General features: G+C 41.0%; 1 protein-coding gene across 10 annotated transcripts in view; it reads left to right on the top strand.

Moving 5' to 3' along the window:
* The window catches only part of adgrl3.1 (adhesion G protein-coupled receptor L3.1), a 125,131-nt gene that overhangs the window by 87,992 nt on the left and 12,213 nt on the right, over nt 1-24,926 (top strand). For 6 of the 10 annotated variants that reach the window (XM_069168065.1, XM_069168073.1, XM_069168072.1 and 3 more), the window contains exons 12-21: nt 2,594-2,777; nt 8,104-8,226; nt 8,449-8,654; nt 10,391-10,567; nt 11,495-11,704; nt 15,782-16,002; nt 18,787-18,853; nt 19,947-20,038; nt 22,644-22,812; nt 24,210-24,389. In XM_069168065.1, coding sequence (XP_069024166.1) covers nt 2,594-2,777; nt 8,104-8,226; nt 8,449-8,654; nt 10,391-10,567; nt 11,495-11,704; nt 15,782-16,002; nt 18,787-18,853; nt 19,947-20,038; nt 22,644-22,812; nt 24,210-24,389 — 1,629 coding nt within the window. The remainder of the gene's footprint in view (nt 1-2,593; nt 2,778-8,103; nt 8,227-8,448; nt 8,655-10,390; nt 10,568-11,494; nt 11,705-15,781; nt 16,003-18,786; nt 18,854-19,946; nt 20,039-22,643; nt 22,813-24,209; nt 24,390-24,926) is intronic. The other 4 variants (XM_069168068.1, XM_069168075.1, XM_069168074.1 and 1 more) reach the window with 1 other exon arrangement.

Below are 24,926 nucleotides of genomic sequence, written 5' to 3'. Positions count from 1 at the left end.
AAATTCTGGTTGCAAACAGCCATATTTTGTAGTTTTGGCCATCGTTCTAAGTCGTGATATTGGCTTTATATTGAGTAACTGTTGGGATTGTGATGAAATTTGTAAATAGAAGTCAGAGTAGGCAGGATGCTCGTCTGAAACTTCTCAGGTGAGATGAACACCCTCTAAAAACAAAAGAAAAGCAAACATCGAATTCATCACTCAAACTCTCTTATTAAAACCCCAGCATTTATTAGCAGGCTGTTCTCCTGGTTCAGCCGTGGGCCGTGATGCTTCCTGTAAGTTATGTGTCTAGTTTTCAGTGTATGCTCAATGCAAGATGTTTTAAATAGGCTGACTTTCAAGTCCTAGTGGAATATCATGTTTGCAGCCCTAAAACATTTATTGGCTTGTTATAGAGCTGAAAAATGTTACTTTCACTATCAAATGGTTTGGCGATTTAATTTTTCAATTATTTAATTTGTCTTTTAGAATTTATTTACTTTAAAATGTCAGAAAAAGGCTAAATGACTACACACTTTGGAAGATGTCTTAAGATTATTATCATATAAGGCAAATAGCAGAAAAGCTGTAACCAAAATATGTGTGGCATTTTCGTTTGAAAAATTGCTCACATAATTCACTGACCATCAAAATAGTTTCGGTCGATCAATTAATTGTATTATCAGCTTGTTTACAAACACAGGTTTTTTTTGTCCACTTGTGCTTCTTGCCCATCTTACTTGTCGTGTTCCGCCTTTCATCCCTTTTTTGGTCTATTGTGTTAGTTTTGTAAAAGATAGAAATGATAGGCAAAACAACAAAACCCCAACCGAGCTGTATTAAACTAGAACTTTCCTTTAAAGCCGTACTGAATCTTGTAGTCTTGTGTCACAGTCGGTGAAAGGATGCCGATTGAAACAGGTTTGCTGGTGTACGGGAATGCAAACATGTGCTTCATACCCACTCCTGCTTATTCAGGTTGTTTGCCGAAGCAGTGGATTAATTAGTTTTTGTTTACATGTAGCCCTCCCAAACTCATCCAATATGCATCCCAGCTAATTAGCTGCTAGTGCTAAAAGAGGACATAATATTATCATATTAGCTTGTTGGCTAAGCACCAATTTTATGAGTGTGATATACTGTACCTACACGTTGATATCACAACCGCAAAATAAGCAAGACGGATTAGTTCTAATTCCAAAGACCAACTGCATGTTTTGTAGCACACGCCATGAACACATGAGTTATCATCTTCCCTTCTCCTCCTCCCACTCCTCCCTAACCCTGGGTGAAAGGAACAAATCTCAAGTCAAATGGTGGACGTGTGAATGCCAATACGCTGATATCTCTCACTCTTCCTCCCGTACCCTCGCAATTCCCCACTGGAGACCCTTTTTGCTTGTCTAATGACACCTGTGTTACTTTCTCCACTTTCCCATCCACCCTCCTCGAGAGAGAGAAGCATTGAAAATTGAGAGTTGAGAGATGAGTGAGGGAGAAAATAAAGAAATAGACCTGAGTGTGAGATGTGTGTGTTTGATAGCACCTGTATTCGCTTTTCCGCCTCTCTTGTTCCCAGTGGACGCCTGTCACCGTGGACTCGCTGGACTGTTTTATCGCTCTCCTCTTCCTGTCCCCCCCCCCCCCGCACCAGCTCTCTTTTCTCTCTGTTTCTTTATCTTTCCCAGGGTCTTTTAAGATGTGTGTGTGTGTGTGTGTGTGTGTGTGTGTGTGTGTGTGTGTGTGTGTGTGTGTGTGTGTGTGTGTGTGTGTGTGTGTGTGTGTGTGCGTGTGTGTGTGTGTGCGTGTGTGTGTGTGTGTGTGTGTCTGCGTACGTGTGGTGTTCATGTCTGCAAATCAAGAGGTGAATTCTTAGGAGCATAAAAGAATGTGAGCTGGAGACAAAATAAGCATTGTTTCATGGAGAACATTTCATCTGCGTGAGCCAGCTCTTCTCTGTTTAATTTGGTCATATTTTTGGATTCAAAAGTGTTCTGCACGGCTGGATATGACCCAGCAGACTTTATCTGATGAAACTAAAATTTCTTCTCAGACCCTTAAGCACAAGTTTTCTCAACTCTGAGATAAGACTGTTGCTTTAAAAAAAAAAAAAAAAAAAAAACGAAAGAAAGAAAGAAAGAAATTTAACCAGGTCTGGGGGTGTAGACACATGGTGATTGCAATCAGCTAATTAGCTTAGCTTGACTTTCAGAACATCTGTCACAACATAGAGAATTATGAAAAAAAAAGAAAAAGATGTGATGATGCGCATTAAAAAGTGTGAAGTACAACTTTGAAGATATACTTTATATTTAATGGCTTCTCTGTTTTTGCCTTTGTTATGTCTGCATGGGAATGCTGCATTTGCATCGCTAACTTAATTTTTGTTTTTTTTTGTCTTGTCATGATTTATCTCCATGATAAATGAAAAGACACTGCATTCTCACCATTGCATTCAACTGACTGCTTTCTTCAGTGATTCGGGTGTAGGTTGTTATTTATACTGAATGGATTTGCATTTATTTCCGCATTAGCATCATTGACTGAAAGTGATAAAATTGTAAGCATTAACTTCCTCTGTGTGACCTCTGTGTCTCTACTGCTGCCCCAGGCTATGGTGGAGACGGTGAATAATTTGCTGCATCCACGAGCCCAGACAGCGTGGAGAGAGCTGCCCACCAGCGAGCAGCTGCACTCGGCTACTCTGCTCCTCGACACTGTGGAAACCGGGGCTTTTATGTTAGCTGACAACCTCCTGAAAACCGACACTGTGCAGGAGACCACTGACTACATTCGTGAGTACATTTTTTGGTTCCTTCCCATCCTCAAAACTCAGTTGGAACTTGTAGTTGTCAAAGACCCTGTTGAGATGCCCTCGAGCAAGGCATTATACCACCTTTTGCTACAATGGATGAGAACAGTGGCCAAGATCTGAAAGCTGTGGTCGTACTGGGCATGTGTCAGGTATTGCACTGGAGGAATTCAAAATAGAATATGGCTGGAACAAAACCATTTGTACGGTTTGTTGCCTTACCTAAATACAAAGTAAAGGAGCGAAGAATTTCTAAATGTGGTTCTTAGATTTCAGTTTTCTTTCTTCTTTTTTTTTTTTTCTTTAATCTCATAACAATGTAAAGCACCGCAGGCTGCTAAAGATCTAAAAATATGATGTAATATCATAGTAAGAGCCAACGTTGACAGTAGGCATTACTGAATCTGCCACCTCAGATCTATGTTTTATAATACAAACAAGAAACAAAGTGTTCTATCTAGCTTCATAGTGTGTCAAAAAATAACATCATCCTTCATGTGTGCGATGATAGACACAAACACATAAGAGTGGACACAAATGGAAATGGAGCAGAATAATATTCTTTTTTTCACTGCTCATTGAGTTGTGAGAAACCATAACATAAACATGTGTGTACATTAAGCTGAGCTGCCAGGTGAACCACAACAATTGCAGGAAAACGAACTTGTCTGACAGCATGATTAATTCATTTTCTTCAAAGGGGCAGAACAAAGCAAAACAAGCAAAAGCCTATGCGGTCACCAGTAATAAAATACCATACCATTGCTTCATTCGATAAACATATGAAGTAAATCTGTCATACTGTATGCAGCAATATGTGTTCTGTCTGAGTAGATTTCTCTGGAGGCTTGTAAAGGAGGATATGTGTATGTATGGTTATTCAAGCTGTTATTTTTCTTTATCACGTTATCAAAGATAAACTGCATTTTTGGAGGCCTTAACATACTCAAAAACTTATGAAAGTTGGTACACGCATCACTCCCGGGGAAAAATTACGTATTTTAGTGGTTTTGCAAGTGGCCCCCGAAACACTTGCCCCGGCGGCTACATTTACCTACATACATGAAATACGATGGACATGTGTATCACCTCTAGATGTACACAATTTTTTTTTCCCATTGCACCATGACCTCAACTCAACAGGAAGTCCGCCATTTTAAATTTAGTCGGCATTTTTGGCGATTCGCACATGTTGTACTTTAACAAACTCCTACAGATTTCATTCGACTGACTTTAAATTTGGTCTGTGCAATCTTAAGACCTTTGGGATGAAAAGTCATCAAAAGGTTAAGTATTTTTTGAACGTTGTGCCCGTGGCGTGGCGGACATTTTGAGCGACTCATGTGCTTCTTTCAAGCTGATCACGACATCAAATCGGGTCAGAACCGTGTTAAGACATTGATAATAATATATTGAGAAGTTTGTGCATTTTTGTCAAAGGGCGTCGCCATGACGATTTGGCAAAGTTTGATGTTTCGCCGTTACACAGGAAGTTCATGTTTAAGGTCAAGGGGTGCTTCAAACCTCACGAAACTTTGCACATGAATCAGGCATGGTAAACGCCGCGGTCGCGTCCACCCCCGACCCGCTGGCTCCCTGACGTGCAACATGCGAGGGCCCGCATATCACTGCTTGTTATTCTTCATATTTTAATGACAAAACCTTTAAGAAATTTTGACTGACTTCTACATTTTATAGGTGAAATCTTTGATAACTTGATTTCAAAACTTAATTTTATTTTTCATTTATAAAGTGCGCAAGAATTTCCCAAACTGAAATTTTCTCTGTATAAGATATTAAAGATATGGTAACCATGTGTTATATAGACACAAATATTTCTTTTTTTTTTTGTATTTCAGTCCTAAATCAAACTTTTTAGGATAAAACCAGCAAAGTGTATCCATGAATAACTTTGGCTGTTTATTTTGCACTGCATTACACTGGAGCATATGTTCAGTAAAAAATTACTGCTGAAACCACTTCTGATTTTGTACCAGAATTATTGGACAGTGAGTGTTTATTACTCAAAGATGTAAAATAGCCATATGAATATGAGGCAATACTCAGTAATTTAGTACTTTGATGGCATCTAAAACGTAGTATGACTGAACTAACCATAACAAGTTGTTACTGTGATGACGCTGTTACAATACTTTATGCTCTTGATTAGTAGATTGTGTGTACACATTAGGGGTGGGCGCCATGGCCTTAAAATAATATTCAATATTTCAGGTTGGCTATACAATAGCAACATTCTTGATGATATGACAAAAATACTGAAAAATAAATACAATTCATTTCATAAATATACAATTGCAATAAAGTAAGAGTTATAATTTTATTGTCAGCAATAGTCAAGCAATGTCAGTTAACAGCTCACCTTCAAATATTTAGTCTGAGGTACAAAATAAACCATTTCCAAACTACTGAAGCTGATCCTCTGTTTCGAACTAACTCCTCCACAGTGGGGTCATTTTCAGCCATGTTTGCAGTTATGCACTTAACGTATGGAATTTTATTTAGATCAACAAGTTGTAATATTGCCATAAACATGATGTGAATTACTTCTATCATAGTACAAATTCTACCGATATTATTGTGAATGATATGATATGGCACACACCTGGTACACATATTATCAGATCAAGTATTTGTGTGACAACCCAACATTTCCGTAGCATTCACATAACAACATAAACAACACTTCCTTGCTTTGTTATGTACAGTAGGTGCACAAAGCTGTCACTGGGAGGTCACGGATAAAGACGCATTGCTTTTTGTGTGCGGTTTTACATAGTCAAATCTATTGTGTCCTCATTTAACAAAATGTGGGAAAAATATTGGCCTTGAAGCTGGCCTGAATTGTTTGCCAGAGACAATCATTTTTATTTATATATTTTTCCGTATTTTCTTCTCTTGTAGGCGGAATTGACAAAGCAGAACAAAGCTAGTTATTATGGCGTTGTTCACATCACTTTCCTCCTCACTCTTTCTCCTCTCCTCTCCTTTTTTCTCACTGCTTATCTCATCGCTGGGCCATTGAATAAAGGAGTTTTCCTGGAGAGCAGAAACCTTTGCTGCTTTTCATGCCCTTAGATGATGATACATCTGTAAGCCATCGTTTCATCTGCACCCAGACCAGCGAGTTGCACTCACTTATGTTTGCCTTGGTTATGCTCCTGTTTACTCCCCTTTTAATTTGATATTTCAAAATTGGGTCCACATAATTCCCCAATTACTAGGATTCACTGGGTTTGTATATTACACAGTCAGAGATGAAAAGCCGTGGAGGAGGAGCAGGAGGGGAGAGAAAACTGAAGATGATAAGCAAAGAAGCGGACTGCATGCTTGAAGCTGATGGTGGTGGTAGAATGTCAAATGATGCTCTAAGGGTGTTTTTGCTCACTTTCACATCAGTAAGCAATGAAATTACAGCTATGTAATCACACAGCATAGTGATAACATTACAGCCTTTTTTCCCATCAAAGACAGACAGTATAGACAGATAAGATTCCCCAAAGTCAGTCCTTACAGCGCGACTTTGTCGTGTTCTTGATTAAGTTGAGTAAAACAGTTCATTCCAGGGACTGACATCCTACACATTCTCACCTTACATAATTTCAGACTTGTGTCTCCTCCAATTTTCTTCCTCCTGAATGCAGCACATAAATGTGGTTACATAAACAGTCATGAAGATGTAGGCTACCGCTTCTCTGAGGAACTTAAAACAGGAAGTCGTCTTTTTGTGGAGAATTTTGTCTCCTCATTCCTCTTCTTTGTGTGCCGTTAATCTTCCCTCCCAGCTAATCCAGTGGGCAGATCCACCGTGATTATCTCTCCCCTTTATTCATAACCGGCCCCATACAGCCTGTCATCTCTCTCTTTCTCTTCTTCCACTCTCACTTCTGTCTCTCTGTTTCCTCCCTCTCTACCCTCGTCCTCACCCTGTTTAAAGCCCCCTCCTCTTTTTTTTTTTTTTAAACAAGTCTTTCAGATGAGAGTGAGTGACAAGAATAAATTATTTGACGCATTTTAAAGAAGCCTCTGCAGCTACTGTAAGTGATATTATTGTGTTAGATTGTGTGTGTGACGATGAGGCGCAGATGAATAAATAGTGTTATTATTAGAACCAAAACAGTGATTTGAGGGGATAACACAGCGGTAACAGCGTGCGTGTGTGATAACGATAATGAACAAGTGTGTTTCTTCGGAGGAGGATTGTCATGACAAGGATGCTTTAATTAGATTAGACTCAGCGTGTTTTGATATCCCGCCAATGTGTGTGTGTGTGTGTGTGTGTGTGTCTGTGTGTGTGTGTGGGGGGGTGTTGGTGTGTTAGTGTGTGTATCTATGTACATTGCTTGAATGTTTAGTTTGGCTGATGTGCCAGTGAGGGACACTTAACCAGCGTTTCTCTTTCTTTCTGCCACTATTTGCATATCAGTGTCTGTGTTTATGTCTGCCTTCCTCTCTCTGCCTCCATTTCCTCTCTCTTATGCTTTAGTATCTCTTGCCTCTGAGCTCTATCTATTGTACTCTGTTAGAGAACATAGTCTTCTTTCCATATATATCCACTCTATGCTTCTCCTTCCAACCTATCTGCTCATTTCCCATCTCATTCGCTCTGCTCCTCTGACTGCAGTCTCTTTTTTTCCCGCCTCTTCCTATCACATCTCTGACCTGTTCAACTTCCTTTCCTTTCCACATCTTCTTACCCCACACTGCCTCCTCTTCCACTCTCATTTCCATCTGAGTTGTCCTTGTGTTGTTTATTTGATCAGAGAGTTGTTTTCACCATGAAAGCAGCAGTCTAAATCACTCAGAAGCACAAGATAGCGATACACCAAAGGTGTAATTAGTCCTTAATTAGAAACTTGATCTAATACGTTACACAGACGTAATCGGAAAATGTGCCAACGAACCTGGATGGTGAAATTAGATTCCCACAATACAAGAGAGGCAGGATAATCTCCCTCATTGTTGGACCAGTTGCCTGGAGACGTTGTTACCTTTTTTTAGTATATAAATTCACATGAATTAACTTTGATGCATGTCAGCTTTTTTTTTTTTTTTTTTTTTTTTTTTTTCATTTTCTTTATTTAAGAGAAGCTTTAAACTGTTTCAGGATTCATGCCTGTGTTCTGCCATGAAGCACTTAGTGAGAGAACATGGTTATTACAGAGTCTGCAAAACAAATCTGATGTGACTTGACATTAGTGTGTGTGTGTGTGTGTGTGTGTGTGTGTGTGTGTGTGTGCGTGTGTATGTGTGTGTGTGTGTGTGTGTGTGTGTGTGTTTGTGTGTTCCAGAGCTGGAAGTAGCGAGGCTAAGCACGGATGGGAACCTTGCAGACCTGACATTCCCTCAGTCAGAACAACATGGAAACTCCATCCAGCTGTCAGCCAGCACTCTCAAACAGCACGGCAGGAACGGTAGAGGACAAATCTCACATTCTCTTTTCCTCTCACTCTCACTATGAGGTCCATAACCCCCTCCCCCCTTCTCTCTTTTTCCTCCTGTCTAACCCACTTGCAGTGTTTTCTTACCTCAAATGCATTCTCTAGCTTTTTCACACATCCACCATCTTTTTCTGTCATCATTGTTTAAGCCAACAAGTATCAATTGCACTGTCTCAATATGTCTTCTTCTTACAGGGGAGATCAGGATGGCGTTTGTGCTGTACAGGAACTTGGGTGCCTACCTGTCCACAGAGAATGCCAGCGTTAGGTTGAGCAGCGAGGCTGTCTATCCAAATTACTCTGTTATCGTCAACTCCCCAGTCATCACAGCGTCCATTAACAAGGAGAGCAATAAGGTTTACCTGTCTGAGCCTGTCGTCTTCATCGTCAAACACTTGCAGGTAAGTAAGGTGCAAAATGAGGCCTTCTTTTTAATGAAATAAAAATAGCTTACTGTGAAATAATGGCACAGAAATAGACATTAAAGGGTTAGTCTGGTGATACTACATTTTTCTTTTGTCAATAAATGCCAGTGCTGTGCATAACTGTTTAAGGAAATTATTTTCTTTAAAAAAAACGGACTTATTTTTAAAGATTGATGTCTTTATTAGAAACTATTGGACTTTAGTGCTGTATGAGGAGGGAGGTTCCAAATAAATCACCTATGGCATTGTTGATTTTGGTCTTGTGATTTGTTGACAGCTGTATTGTGTCACAGCAGCTGTAAATAGTAGTAGTAGTTTCCAAATTTGCAGACATCAGACTTTAAACTTTGACTTGAATTTAATTAAGTGACAATAAGATGTGAGACTTAATTTGTTATTGACTGTTATGGGCTTAAATTGAAGGAGACATAATGTAAGACTTGAAAGTAAAAACATTGAAGTCTGATTTTGAAATACTGCCAGCTTTCATATTTAATCATTGTGCCTCTCTCATTTATAGCCCGTGCTTAAAGGTCCCATATTTTACACTTTTTCAGTGTTCTATTTGTCTTGATCCATACTAGATCCCTTTTGTTGTGTTACATCCCAAAAACCATCTCAATATTGTTTTACACATCTCTTCTTTTTAGCTATTCTCTGGAGCTCTACCAAGAACGGGCGGGTTGTTTTTGTGTCTTTAAGGCACGTTGATATCAATGACCCTGTCTTCTGATTGGCTTTCTGGGTGACGCATGCCCAGGTCAACAACAGGATTTCTTCGGTCTTATGGCTTGCTACTGCTCAGTTTTCTTCCACATATAACTTTGGACAGTGGTTCGTGCTGAGGGTGGACATATGACATAAGCACAAGTTTGTGACATCACCAACTAAGAGTCCAAACAGCACAGTTGCTAAATACAGGCTGATTGCATTTCTCTGCGTTTTTACACTTGCGCAGTATTTATACAGCACCTACATCTGCTTTAGTCAAAAAAAAAATGGAAATCTGAATTATACAACATGGGGCCAATAAAGATCTGAAAATCTTGCAACTGTCGTGCAATTTGCTTTAGAAGACGTGTGAATGACTGACTTTGACTTGCCCCAAATGCTCTGCCATTAGCAATAATTACCATCTGAATTCCACATTGCTTCATAATGTATGAATTGGGATGGTCAACACCACAAGTATATTTTGTGTGGCTCATTCAACAAGCAAATGCTTATCCAGTTGGTGATCCAGTTGGTTGGCAGCAAAAGAATCGTCACTGTTTCACTTGCTCTTTTTGAGAGTAACTTTACAAACCCAACACACGCAGATTCTGATCAGTTTACACAACACAAGCAGCTCCTACAGTCCAGGATCTCACACAACAAGCACAGACACACCACTGTCACCTCCCGCCATGGCTCCATGTTTATTTGTTGCTGCATTCTCACATTCTGTCCCTTCTGTTTGTTGTTGTGTGTTTGACTCCCTCTCTGCGCTTCTTCCTCTCCATCCTTTTCCCACCAATTCCTCCCACCATTTTCTCACTTTTTTTTGGCTCTCCAACCACTACATGTTTCTACCTCCCACCTTCCCATGACCAGTTATCTATTCTCAGCCTCATGCTCCCCCTATCCCTCCTCCCTTTAGTCTCTCAATTTCTTCCTGTCTGTCTGGGTTTTTCTTGATCACTCTCTTGGTCTCTCTCTCTCACTTCCTCCAGCATTCGGAAAAGAATTTCAATCCCAACTGTTCATTCTGGAGCTACTCCAAACGCACCATGACGGGATTCTGGTCTACGCAGGACTGTCGTCTTTTGGGCACTAATCGCACACACACCAGCTGCTCCTGCACCCACCTCACCAGCTTTGCAGTGCTCATGGCCCACGTGGAGGTCAAGGTAGGCATTTATTCTGTTATGCTTGCCAGAGAGGGATGGGCGGTATCAAGAGGTCAGGCATTCATCATTTGATTAGGAGTGGCTGGCAAGCTGGTCAACAGATCCTGAAAAAAGAAGGGGAAGGCAAGCAGCGTTGAAGATTTCAACATCTGGAAAATGGATGATGACTCTCCAGAGAACTGAATAATCGTACCACGAAGGGAAAAATTTTACAATTGATTCGTCACGGTGGATGATGACATTAGGATGACAAAATGCACTTCGATCATGAGCTTCTCAGAATTTAGGATTACTGAATCAGATACAGAATAAACCTATTTTGTAAAAGTGATTTTTGATGGATCAGAAAGCATTTATTTAGATATCCATGAGCTACAGTGGGTGGGGGATAAACTATTATTGTTCCAACATGTGTGGGATAAGTGCTTATTGTCTCCCTCTTTTGTTTCGCTAAGACCAAGTTTCTTTTCACAAATCAGCTCTTGTAACTCTGGATCTTGTGTGACACCCATTCTCTCCCTCTGGGCCAGACGATGTGTTACTTCTAAAGGGGTCATGGTCAGAGCTAGCTTGGCAGTCCTGTGTGAACACAGTGTGAGGGTTTGAGTAGTAGATCCATCACAGCAGTGCTATGTTGAACATTGCTCTGGCTGCCAGGTTGCAGGACACTGATGGATAGAGCCAGCACACCTGTGCAACGCAGCGTAACGCTGTGGCCCTGAACGCTCAGTGACACACAGCTAGACTCACATCAGTCAAGGGTGGAGGGGGGGGGTGTCTGTCTGTCTGTGCCTACAGTATGTTTCATCCTACAACAATATGACTCATGTATGTTTGTGGTAAACCAAGGCTAAACATAGCTATAGTAGCTGTGAATGGCTTTTAGATTATACACTCAAGCTCGTCTCTTTTTCCTTTCACTTACAGAAAACAGACAGCATGCACGACGTGCTCCTGGATGTCATCACATGGGTGGGAATCCTGCTGTCGCTGGTTTGCCTGCTTATCTGCATCTTCACTTTTTGCTTCTTCCGAGGGCTGCAGAGTGACCGCAACACCATTCACAAAAACCTCTGCATAAGCCTCTTCATCGCCGAGTCACTGTTCCTGGTGGGGATCAACAAAGCTGATCAGCCGGTAAGAAGGGTGGAGCTTTAATGTCTATGTGTGCATGCTTAGTCCATTATCAATAAGACAGGACAAGCAAGAGTAAAATAGAATAAAATAGAATAGAATAGAATGTTTGGCTCACAGGCTACATTTCAAACTGTTCCTTTTTACTTGGGCCACAGACTTGGCATAACTGTCCACTAACCACTGGCACTGATCAGTCTGCATTGTTGGCAAAGTAAATTGTGAAATGTTTACTAGCTGTCTGTCAGCGGTTGACCACATTACAGCGAAATGAATGAGAAACAGAAGATTCAGTGCGGGCAGTGTTCCTGGAAGAATCAGAAACACATTTCCTTGGGTGGCTGTTCAACAAACCATATCTCTGTATTCAAACCAGCCTGGATTATGCAACTGTTTCCCTTAAATTGTAAAGGGATTTACTGGCATTATTTTGACGGCACATGCTCAGTTTTTCATGCCATCATTACTATATTGAGTGCTAGACATGACCTCAGATTAACTGCATTACAATTTTCCCGCTAATTCATACCAAGTTAAAGGAGGAGAATCAAACATTAAGATATTGGCACAATTAGATTGGTGTGCATCTTGAATGTCAAAGTGACTTGAATATTATAAAAATAGAGTCAAAGTAACCTAATTTGCCTGTTTACAATCCATTCTCAGTCATGAAAAAGATTTACAATGCAAAGTGTGCTTTATGCGGACCTGCCACATAATGTATTACAAAGACTGCTTATTATATTATCATTATATTATTTATATAATTTTATTATTATTATTATTAACATTATTATTATTATTACATTATAGCTTTGTGTTAGCTTTGATAAAGTCTGAAGTTGCATCTGGCATTCCCCTTGTCAGGCTACAGTCGCTGCAGTCTTTCTTTTTGCCAGGGAATCATCTTATTTGTCAGGAAGATGTTTAATAAACCTTCACAAACAAAGCCTGTATGAGGCAGGTTCATGAGTTCAACTGTCATTTGACTATTCATACAAGAGCACTGCTGGACTTTTACTGAGACCTCAGTCTGCTTAACAGTAGAATGACCTTTTAGGGTTAAAGGCCTGTGTGCTTAACAGGAAGAGGACATCAAATTTGATTTCATTGTGGATATTGATTGTGAAAATGCTGGTAAAGTTTTGTCACATATTTTCTTTATTTGGCCTCTTTCTAAGACATTAGAAGATGATTATTAAGATAATAATGTTATTGTGAAGTACATGTGAGTACAGCAGAACTAATGTTGTAGATGTTGCAAGTAAAATATATCATACATGTTGAAATTATGGTCCACAAAAGTTAAATGAATTATGTCGTTAGTATAAAAATATTTGATTACATCAAACCTAAACATTAAAGGATACCATTATACAAACTGCTCCTGAGCGAGGTCTGGCCGGGTCAAATAATGCCTGTTGACATTCAGACCAACATTATGTATTTCAAATAGAAAACAATTTCTCCTTTTCTTTAATGTCAGCTATGCATTCATGTAGGAACTGTTCATAAATACAGCATACTCCACTTCTCTATGGGCATACAGGTAGTAGTGATGTCCGGTGTCCTTGCAGCCATGATGCTCGTGCAAATTGGGCTGAAGTAACTTCACTGGTCGTCTAATTGGTCACAGTATAACATTTGTCAAATGTACTGTTCTTTTAAACAAGATATGTCTGTCATGTGCAAACATTATTGTGTTTTGTACTGGTGAATTAGAGATGTGGCTTTTCCGAACAACAAATGCATCATTAAGTGCAGTGGTCCTCGTGACACCCATAACAAATCATCCTCCCCTGAGAGTGTGAAGGGTTTTAAAATTATCACGTTGCAAGTTGTGGAGCAATTTTTACATATCACCGAAGCAACCCATAGTAAGCTATCTGCAGTTTTGGCTCAACTATCGGGGTCCACATGGTCTGCATTTCAATCAAAGCCAATGTTGTATATTCCATGTGGTCTGCAGTCAGTACATAAATCATGGGTTAGGGCTTAAAACTTCACCACGGGTTCTGATATGAGATATTCTCTTTTATTTTCTCTACGCAAGGTCACTCAAATCATATTCAACATAAAGGAAACCTTGGTGTGTATTGGTATGTACTATGTACACAATGCAGGTTCGGACCTTGTATACATCTTGGTGCAAGGTAACCCCTGCTTTTTGTCTGAGCTTTTTGTACCTTCACGAATTAGATGCCTGTCGGGGAGGGAGTGCTGAAGGCCTTTATCTCCTGTATCTCCCTCATAGCATTCAAGAAGCTGTAAAACAGCCTCAGGCCTTTCCATCCTGCTGAGCGTTCAGTGAGCAAACATTCTCACTGCAAATAAAGAGACATAACAAATTTCAATGAATGCGTGTTGTGACCGCGATGTTGGTGTATTTTTTCTGTGTTTGTGTATGTTTATGTGCGAAGGATCTTGTTTCTTTATATGTATGTGTTCTGCGGCATTTTTGTGTGTCGTTAATTACCAGTGACTATTTGTGACCTCCATTAACATCTTCAGCTTCACTTAGCTCGCACCCAGTTAAGCCAGTAATTCCAGCAGGAAAACGAAATGACTTTGCATAAGCAGCCACTTTTTTTTACCTATGCGTGCGTGCGTGCGTGCGTGTGTGCGCGCGCGTGTGTGTGTGTGTGTGTGTGTGTGTGTGTGTGTGTGTGTGTGTGTCTTTGCCTGCGTGTGAAAGCTACACTGTGCGATCATTAGAAATGGAAATGAGTGACTCCCTCACCCCCTAAACTCATTGTCTCTCAGACATTAGGTAATTGTCTCTCACTGCAAACCGCTCCATTATAAAAGTCTCTGTTAGCTGTTCCATTCAGTGATTTAGGAGTGACTCTTTAGATTAGAACATTGGCATGAACCTGACGGGCCAAGTCTCACCGCTCATTCTTTCCTCGCCTCCGTTCTTAAGCACCCCTCTTCACTCCCCATCCTATTGCCTAAATTGTTAATGTGGTTTTAGGTTTGATACCCTTCTTAATTTTCCCACTCCTCATCCTTTGCTGCTCTGTTTTTCTCTTTTTAAGGTCCAGGGTAGTCTCTCACAGGGTTTCTTAAGTATGTTATCAGCTAGCTTTCTAAATATTTTACTTTAAACTCATCTGTCCCTGTTCACTGGCTGCTAACAGTGTGATTTAATATCGAGTTACTCACTTTCAGTGTGAATGTGTAACCACAGGGATGGTACAGCAGGGTACAAATGTTATATTTTTTTTATTTAAAATTGATTAATACCATTTAACAAGATATTATATGTGCAATATTTAGGTTTTTTTTAATCATTCACTTAAAATGCATGGTTCAGCTTTTGTAAAAGCGTAAACAACTGTATTTTGTCTCATTATTCAGTATCCAAACTGAAGTTACTTCTGGCTGTTTCAAGGCTTGAAAATCCTGTCAAATTTATGTGGGCTTTGTCTCTTTCATTCCAGGCTGCTGAGTCATTTTTGCAGCAGTTCCACTTATTTTGTTGATCCTTGGTGCTGACAAAAATCATATTGTATTTCCAACAGTGTTACCAAGTAATTCGCCCTCGTCAACAACCCAACCCCCACTCGTCCCTACTCCTTTCCGAATGCCTTGTGACTTCTGTTTGAAATGTGGTCAATCAGCGCAGGCTGCAGCACCAACTTGTCACTTATATTTTCTCATTTATCTTCTTAGATGACTTCTAGATTGTAGGCAGTGAGTGAACTGTGACGGAGGCTCCGGTAATGTTGCTATCTTGCAGTGATTTTGTGTCATTCTGTCACCTAAAATTGCTGTTATGGTGTACTATGATTGTGAGTTCCTTCAGTTTCCATTTGCCTTATCCTCCCCCTCTTTCTGTCTATTCCAGTATTGAAATTTTTAATCCCTCACATTTTGTTCCTTATATGAATATGATAAATTATTACTTTCTAAATCTGACTCATACCCTTATCGCCTGCAGTACTTGCATTTTTTTTTTTTTTTTACTTTCTAACTAATCAGTGCGAGTGTCAATCCGATTCAATATTTCCTGAGAATTTTTGTGGGTGGTGTTTCTGGATTTTCTAAATCCTCTCAATCTTTTCCTTCTCTCACCAGATTGTCTGTGCTGTCTTCGCGGCCTTGCTCCATTTCTTCTTCTTGGCAGCGTTCACCTGGATGTTCCTGGAAGGGGTGCAGCTCTACATCATGCTGGTAGAGGTGTTTGAGAGTGAGCACTCCAGGACTAAGTACTTCTACCTGGCAGGATATGGAGTGCCTGCTGTCATAGTGGCCGTCTCTGCTGCAGTGGACTACAGGAGCTACGGCACCGACCGAGTGTAAGGAGGGTGGCGAAAAATGCGTAGCATAAAGGAAGGATGGATGGCGGGACAAGGGAAGGGAGGGAGGCTGGAGTGCCTGCTGTCATGTTGGCTGCGTCTGCCACACTGGACTCTACAAGCTGTGGCATTTCTCAAGAGTCGATACAGAGAGGCAGAGAAGGATGGAGAAGGGGGAGGGAAGTATGGGGACAAGCAGGGGAGGATGCACCACAGAGTGTCTGCATGAGCACAGCACTGACAATGTGTGAATATGGAAGGATTTAACAGGCGGGAGAGAAGGAAGGGGGGTGTACAGTGAAGCAGAGTGAGGGAGAAAAAGAGTGGTTTAGGAGTGAGAATGGAGGGACAGGAAAAGGGAGCGATGGAGTAGTGTGTCAGGGTGTGTGCACATCCATACTGGTTTGCACTTGTGTGTGTTAAAAATATAGCTGGAGGAAATGCAGAGTATTGAAGGATGAGAACAAGGTAACGTATTCATGCATGCTTGACTTTTCCAACCCAGGGCACAGGATGAATCCAAGAAAAGGCAGTGAGCATCTCATTCATATGAAGCACACGCATAATCGGCAACTTGCAAATACACAGGAGTGAACACAGTAACAGCTTGACTTGCGTGACCTGTCTACTCCGTTCATGCAATACGACTAAAAAGAGGCCAACATTTTATTCACATAGTGAATATTCACATTAAATGCATAATTTACATTTAATGTATATGGCATCCTGATCCAGTCCCTGACCTATCCTCTTTTGTCAGACTGTATGAAATCATCAGGACTAAAGAAGCACATTAACAATAAGGACCTCACCTTTTGACTTAGAATAAAAACCTCTTCCCTCAATAGCTTATAAATGAGCAGCTCCATATAGGAAGTGGAAAATGACAGGAAGCTATAGAACCGTTAAATCATTCACATCCTCAAATTCATTATCACGTTCGCTGTTGCTTTTGAGAACTCGCGTAGTTCAGACGTCGCAGCTTCCCATCAGCTACACATCACCTCGTAGAGATTGGAGGACGAGTGAAGGGTTGAATTGAGCTGTGTTTAACCATCAAGCCACACCAATCCGCATGCCACTTAGATCAATATTTCATTGTGGGATGATCATTAAAACATGAGAGTCTGAATGCCAAGCTCTGGATGAATAATCAGACTGTGTGCTGTCAGCCAACAGAGTATTTTGTAGAAGACTTAAGACAATAGCCATGGTTTAACACTTAAATGTGATAGGTTTGAGGAGAAGCATGCCTCTCACACAAATTAGGTGTAAAAGATTCATGTCACCTAAAAGTACTCTTTTTTTTTTTTTTTTAAGTTTTGGTAATATTGCACCCTAACAATCAATGTTCTTGCTTTTTATGGCACTATGCCCAATGGCCCCTCATGGATTTGACGAGTAGTTGACACAACTATTTTCATTGGAGAGTACTTTTTATTAAAAGCAGAACTTAAATGACTCATTTATCAGTCTGGCCTTGAAAATGACGCCGCTTATCATTTTTTGACATAACACATTGAGACCAAACCCTGGGAAATATCATCTGCCATCCCTGCTGTGTCACCTTGTCACGTAACGCACCCTATTCTTCCCAGTGTTAGCCATTGGCGCTGAGTTTCATTCACATCCCATAATGAAGGTGGCTATGACTTAGCAAAGGAGCCCTAATGGAGGATACTGTGACACAGTCAGGGACCTGTAATGGAGGGCTCTCTAATGTGGTGGAAATTGAAAGATTAATAATTCAAAAGCAGCTGGTCATGAATCAGTCGGCCATTTTGCTCCAGCGGGTTTTTTTCTCTGGCACCTTTTGCTGCAACCAGTTGTGTCTGACCTTAGTGGAGGGCATGCTGGGGCGCTCCTTTTTTACTTGCCCTGCTTGCTGAAATTGATGAGTAAAGATGTTTTAGGGTAATATAATTTACCATACAGCAGTACAGTATATCTTTTACTACCAACGCCAACCTTGTGTGTGTGTGTGTGTGTGTGTGTGTGTGTGTGTGTGTGTGTGTGTGTGTGTGTGTGTGTGTGTGTGTGTGTGTGTGTGTGTGTGTGTTCATGCATTTCTTCTGTTTGTGTGCATAAATTATGTGTGTGTCCCTTCTTTCTCCTTTAACCTCACCGCAGCCATTCCCTGACTCCATAAATAGCCTCCTATGAGGTCTGCATCCATAACTCAGTATTCAAATGAACACAGCCATGTCATATTTTTGTGACCGTACAATGTGGCCATGTCATATATCTGTGCCCTAAGGGGGAAGTAAAGGTTTATTTATCACAGGTGCTCATCCCTCGCTGTCTCCACCCTCAGTGTGTGATGTATGTTTGAGGCGTGCGTGTAGTCTATTTTCCTCCATCCTGCAACACCTTTCTCGCTGTTCTTCATCTCTTTCACTTTTTCATCCACCCCAATTCTTTTTGTCGTCCCTCTGTCGTTATGCATTTGATATACTGTATGTCATGTAATGTACTTTTTTTTTTACCCACCCTTCCTCCTCCTGTGTGTGTGTGTGTGTGTGTGTGTGTGTGTGTGTGTGTGTGTGTGTATGTGTGTGTGTGTGTGTGTGTGTGTGTGTGTGTGTGTGTGTGTGATGCATGTCCTGTCCTCTGATGGTAAATCCTTGCTACCGTACATTCATCTGAGACTGGAGCATGTTTTTAATCCCTGAGCGTCTCTCTCCCGTCCTGTTCTTCCTCCCAGTGTTTCTCATGCATGATGTCTCTCTCTGTCTCTGTCTCTCCCTCTTTACTCATTCCCTCTCTCTATCTCCCTATCTCTAGGTGCTGGCTGCGATTGGATACATACTTCATCTGGAGCTTCATAGGCCCAGCTACGCTAATCATAATGGTGAGATACACATGCATCCATGACATGACTCTGCATGTACAGAGTAGAATGGCTGCCAAATGTTAGTGCAGGAACGACGGGTTACATTAAGGTGTTCGGTAATCTCCTACAAGGTTTGCATGAGCTCCTCAGCTGTGTAAGTAGAAGCAGGAGGAACTTTATGTCATCTTAATAATTCGCGCTCATGGATTATCTCTCAAGGGGGCACATTTTCCTACAAGCTGGAAATCTTTGGAGGGGACGGAAAGCACAAACCATTGTGCGTCACAGATTATGATAAGAACTCAGCAAAGTCATGCTGCTATTTACTATTTACTATTCGGTACTTATTTGACGATAAAAGTGCTGTTTTTCCTCCAGGCGTAGCTATTTTATTACAATGCCAACAAACGGAACAGTAAACAGGGGAACACAGGCTGCCACAGAGTTTGACCATTTCCCCTCGTCTTTTCATAGAGCAATGCCAATGAATGATGTTTCATCAGTCAGCAAACTGTTCTGAGGAGCAGGAACAGACATCCTACCATGAACAAGTAAACATAAATACAGTCAACCGACTCGGCAGACACACAGAAAGACCTAGAAAAAACGATGTAAAAAGCAACGTTTGACACACGAAGAATGAAAGCAATGGGACATGTTCCGAGTTGCCTGTACACAAATGCTCTGTGCTCATTTTAGAAGTGTCAAGCAGACTATCACTAATTAACTGGTGTTGCAAGGGGGAGCAATACAGGTGAGACTGCCCACTGGTAGCATATACAGACAGTCATTTTTTTTAACCACCCTCTCTGTGCAGTAGTGAGCCAATACAAAAGGCAGTATCTGTGAGAATTGACTTTCTACTGTAACAATCAGCCTCAGAGGATGTAATGACGGCTGTATTTTCCCTGATGCTCTAGCCACTGTATTTTGAGCACATAAAGGGTAGTTGATTGTTGGCTGATACTGTGTCCCCAAGCCAATTACGGCTGGAAGGGAAAATGAAATTATATGCGGTGTGTGTGAGCGGATTGTTAGTGACATTGTTTCTTTAATTAGTTTCATTGCTGTAGAATATTAACTTGTGTGTGTGTGTGTGTGTGTGTTTCAGCTGAATGTAATCTTCCTCGGTATCGCTCTTTATAAGATGTTCCATCATACAGCCATTCTCAAACCAGACTCTGGGTGTCTGGACAACATCAAGTAAGTTCTGCTGCACTTACCATCCCGCCACCACAGCAGCACGCCTGGTTCTTATAGCAATTTAGATTGCGCCTGCTTGTGTGAATTAAAGTGAAGGACTAATTTGACATTTGGGGAAATACACTTATGCTCATGTCTGTACAGTAAATTCAGTGTGTAGCCTGAGCCAATAGTCGGTTATCTTAGCATAATAAAACTGGAAACAGAAAAGAAGGACCTAGCCTGGCTCTGTCCAGTGATAACTAGGTATATAAGGACCTCTAAAACTTAGTTACATCTTAACACAGTTTATCTATTTTTATTAGTTTAAGTTGTGTTAAGTTAAAATGACAACTTGTTTTATGGGATTGCCTAATTATTTCTTAACATCTGAATTCCTCCTCTTAAACTGTCAGTTTACATAAAAAATATATAATCAGTCAATTAGTGAGCATTAGAGTTGGTTACCTGAGGACAGAGCCAGGTTTTCTTTTTATGCAAAGCTAACTCCATGCCAAGCTGCGTAGAGAGCTGAGCTGCATCAATCTTCTGAGTGAACAGGTTTCCCAAATTTTTCCTTTAAATCTAATGTGCATCGGTCTCCTTTATGCCACCATTCCACGTGAAGCACATTTCACCTTTATATCCACTGAATTCATCATATCATTATTCTCAGTCATGTCCCCATTACCCATGCAACCCTGAGAGAAGGTCACCAGAATACGACTTCATTTCTATTGAATACTTAAACTACTAAGCTAACTAATTGGGATTTAGTTGAGATCTAGACAAAAAGGCTCAGCTACTTCAAACAGTATGCCGTGGCTCAAAGCTCAACACCTTACACAGCTAAGAATTTACATTGTAAATCATATAAATGACTCACTCGTTTCTCAACTTATCATTTAAATATTATTGCCAATGTGTCTTTCATGACAGCAGTTTAAAGCAGGTCTTCAAATGGGAAGTGGGAAGCAGCTGATCTTTGCTTTCGTGCAGTTGAAGGGAAGCTAATGAAAAAGCCTGATTAAAAAGATGAAAATCAAAGAACGATTTAGAATATGATGCTTTTGGATCTTTTTTTTGTCTTGCCTTTTTAATGACTTTCTTTAGTTCTTCTGAGCACACTGAAGGCTAGCTAGATGTTAATCTCTGTCACATCATTAGTTATGTCTTGTTGTGGTTCATTTACTTGTTAATCACCATTGTGCCCTTTTTGTCTTATTTTTTTCTTCCTTTTGTTTTCTTTGTCTCTTTAACTCCAAGCCATCATAAGTTGTCTTTATTGTGGATTGGCTCTGGTAAGGCCACTCTCCAGTCAGATGTTGTCTTCCCAGAGACATTTTGTTTGGTTTGCTTGTTGTCTTATTTGTCTGTAGAACCTACCTAGAGTCTATGCATACTCCTAAATTAACCCTTAACCTGTCTTGTGAAATGGATTTCTCATTCTTTAGTGATTTGTGAGGTCCTATGACCTATAGGCCTAATGTGCTATTGAAATATTATAATGGTGATATGTGAATTCAGGGAAAGAGAGCTGAGAAAGAAGCCATGACTCAAGGGAGCACTGGAGGGAGAGGTGAAACGGTGGGATGGAAAAGAGAGAGATGAGTGTACCCTTTATTGAAGAGGGTCGTCAGACGAGCTTTATTGGAGGTTCTGTCTCGCCTGAATGGTGCCACAGAGGGCAACATCGAATCAATCACCTCAGTCTCACTCACTTACTCTCCTCCTCTGTCTCTCTGCCTTCCTCATGACTCTCCTAATACCTCCCCCTCTGTGTTTTTATCTCTCCATCCCTCCTCTTTCTCTCCTCGCCCACTTTTTTTGTCACTGTCCCTCGCATTAGAGGTGATCACTGCCCAGTCAGCCAATCAAATTAACAGCCATCATCTCGGCTGTGGCAGACCCAAAACTCTGACCTTTAGTGGGAAATGTCATTTATAATGGCTACAGTGTCTCCCTACTTACTGCCCAGTGAAGCCACTCACATGGACACACTCAGACGAGGACTTACAATGCATCCACATACCTCAACGTGAATTTTTGTGACATTTGGCCTTTATGACTCACTTCCTTGTAGCCTTTATTTGAAATGAAGGTCCACAGCCTTGAAAACTTTTATTAATTTAAATTCCATTAAAATGTAATAGTCACAATTGCACTAACAGACTTCAGGACCCACTTCTGCCTGTGAAAATGTTTTTTGCCTCTTGCCATGTGCTTTGACTGATGGAGTTTGGCTGTAACTTGGAAAAAGTGTGCTGTAGTATGCTTTCCCTTTTGGATACTAGTGGCTGACATCAGCTAGTTTATAACCTCCCCTCCCTCTCTTGAGATGGTATCAAAATTAGAAAATCCTCTTGCTCTCATTTGTAAGGGTATAATTCTTTTAAGAGAAACCCCCCCCCCCCCCCCCCCCCCCACTGTTTTCTCCATCCCACTCCCACAGAGTCTGGGCTCTGAATGAACCCTTTCTAACCCCTTTCTCCTGCCTCGTGGTCCCACATGCATCAGCTTTGGCTGGGTACTTGATCTTATCCAGGAACAAAGAAAAACTTCTCATATCTAAATTTTGATTGATAAGGACAAACAGTAACTGTCAATTCTTTTCCTTCTAATGCAGGTCCTGGGTGATTGGGGCCATCGCCCTGCTGTGTCTGCTGGGTCTCACCTGGGCTTTTGGCTTGATGTACATCAACGAGAGCACCGTGATCATGGCCTACCTTTTCACTATCTTCAACTCTCTGCAGGGCATGTTCATCTTCATCTTCCACTGCATACTCCAGAAAAAGGTGAGCAAGACACACGGAGACAAAGCTCGACAGGAATAGATAGACAGCGTGACAGACAGACAAATACAAACACACACAGACGCACACATGCTGGCGATGATCAGCAGGGACACCAAAAATATCGGCAGAACCGTCACAGGTTTGATTGGTCATTCAGCATCCCTACTGGTTGCTCACTTCTCTCACTTTTTCACTCTCGCAACTCACACACTCTCTCTCTGTCTTACACTGTCTGTCTTGCCTGGTGGCAGCAGGTACAAACTGAGCTGCTCGTCTTCCCCCAGCAGCAAAGAAAGTATTTCATCTGTGCGCAGCGTCATCACGCCTGAAATAGATTGTTAAAAGCTTTGATCATGTTCAGCTCTAATTGTTTGAAAAGTTGTACACAGAAAAAGGAAATATATGTCTGTTTTGATGTTTAAGTTACTGATACAGTCCTCTGATCTATGATTTAATAAATCAACCTCACATTAACACACAGCTCCCCTTTCGAGTCTTCCTTTCAACCTCTTTTACATACATTTAGAGTTTGGTTAGCCTAAAGGATTATTCCCATTTGTGAGTATGTATGTATTAGTTCTTTATATTTGAGTTACATGTGGCTTCCAGGAAGAGCCTACACATCCCGGGATATTTTTACATTCTCTCCCCCACACTGTCAGTGCCTGCGAGTACAGAAGAGGAGTGGGTTATGGAACGAAAATTCATCAAATGTTTAATACTCTTGTCTGGCTGCAGTCCCTGCAGATAGTTTTTAGTTTTAAGTCTATGACCAGTAAACAAGTGTGCGTGTGTGTGTGTGCGTGTGTGTGTGTGTACAATATACTTAGGTATGTGTTAGGCCATAGGATCAGGTATCCAGAGAGATGTCCTCAGAACACTGCTGAAGTTTTCTTTGGCTGCGGCCCAACACGGCTTCTCCCAAGATGCATGGAACAACTCGCCACACAGCTGTTCAAACAGAGCATGTGGCAACACACGTCTGCCAGTCCAACAAGCTTGTTAAAAAGCAATTATAGTCCTATTTGTTCTGACTTGATTGGGATCTAAATGCAGATGTTCTCTGTGTGCAAGTGCATCATATGTCTCCTGAAGGAATATGTCCATTTCAGATGGATATGCGGCAGTTAAGGCAGATGTTGATGGAGGAAAGTTTATAAAGTTAATCTTTTAATGTTTAAATTTCATGGGTTTCGTTTTTGCACGAGGAATCTCAGTAAAAGAAGCATTCGTTTTTGTTTTTTTCCTGTTATGTCATCTTAAAAATATGCTTCAATATGTGCGGGGTTAAAGTGGAACGTCAGCCAATTCCTCCTTGTTTGTGTGCGCTGCTTGAATATGCGTTTGCATGTCGGTGTGTAACTCTCTCCAACTACCTCCCTCCTCTCCCCACCCAGGTGCGCAAAGAGTACGGCAAATGTCTGCGCACTCACTGCTGCAGCGGCAAGAGTGTGGAGACCTCGATCTCCTCCTCCAGTAAGACCACCACCTCTCGGACCCCGGGCCGCTACTCCACAGGCTCACAGGTGAGCTTACCTGCCTGCACACCCGGACGCTACAGCACAGCAGACTCTCAGGTGAGGCCAGAGCACGCCATGAGGGTTTGGGGTTGTCGCTGTTCACTTTCAACCTGTCTGATGTTTCACTGTGGGCAGAGTTGAACCAAAAAACATATTTGAATTTGGACTTTGTGAATGTAGGACTAACTTTGAATACAAAATAATTGTATTTACAGATTTAAAATGTAAATTTTTTTTGGTTGAAAGTGAGGTATCCCAAACCCTGACTCACACAGAAAATGTTGCTAACACACAGGTATATCAAGCATTAATGACACTGATGCATGATAACTTTCCCTATCTTCTTCTCTCCCGTCGGTTGTTGCTTTGCTTTTTCCTCTCCTGCACTAATTTGCCGTTCTTTTGCACATCATATCCCACATATTACGTTTCTTACCAATTTGATTTCCCTCTTGTGTTGTCATGTCTTTTCTTTTCTGACTTGTTCCCATTCCTTTCTTTTTCCCTTCATTCCTGTTACGTCCTTTTGTCTTTGCCCACACCTTCTCCACCCTCCTCTACCTTTTTTCTCCATTGCTTCTTTTCTCCTGTGTG

Source organism: Embiotoca jacksoni, unplaced genomic scaffold (assembly GCF_022577435.1).
Source record: "Embiotoca jacksoni isolate LCO1_2020_lvr unplaced genomic scaffold, fEmbJac1.0.p SCAF_4, whole genome shotgun sequence".
NCBI classification, from domain to species: domain Eukaryota; kingdom Metazoa; phylum Chordata; class Actinopteri; family Embiotocidae; genus Embiotoca; species Embiotoca jacksoni.
The sequence above is the reverse complement of the archived record's forward strand: the minus strand, read 5'-3'. Positions and strand labels throughout refer to the sequence as shown.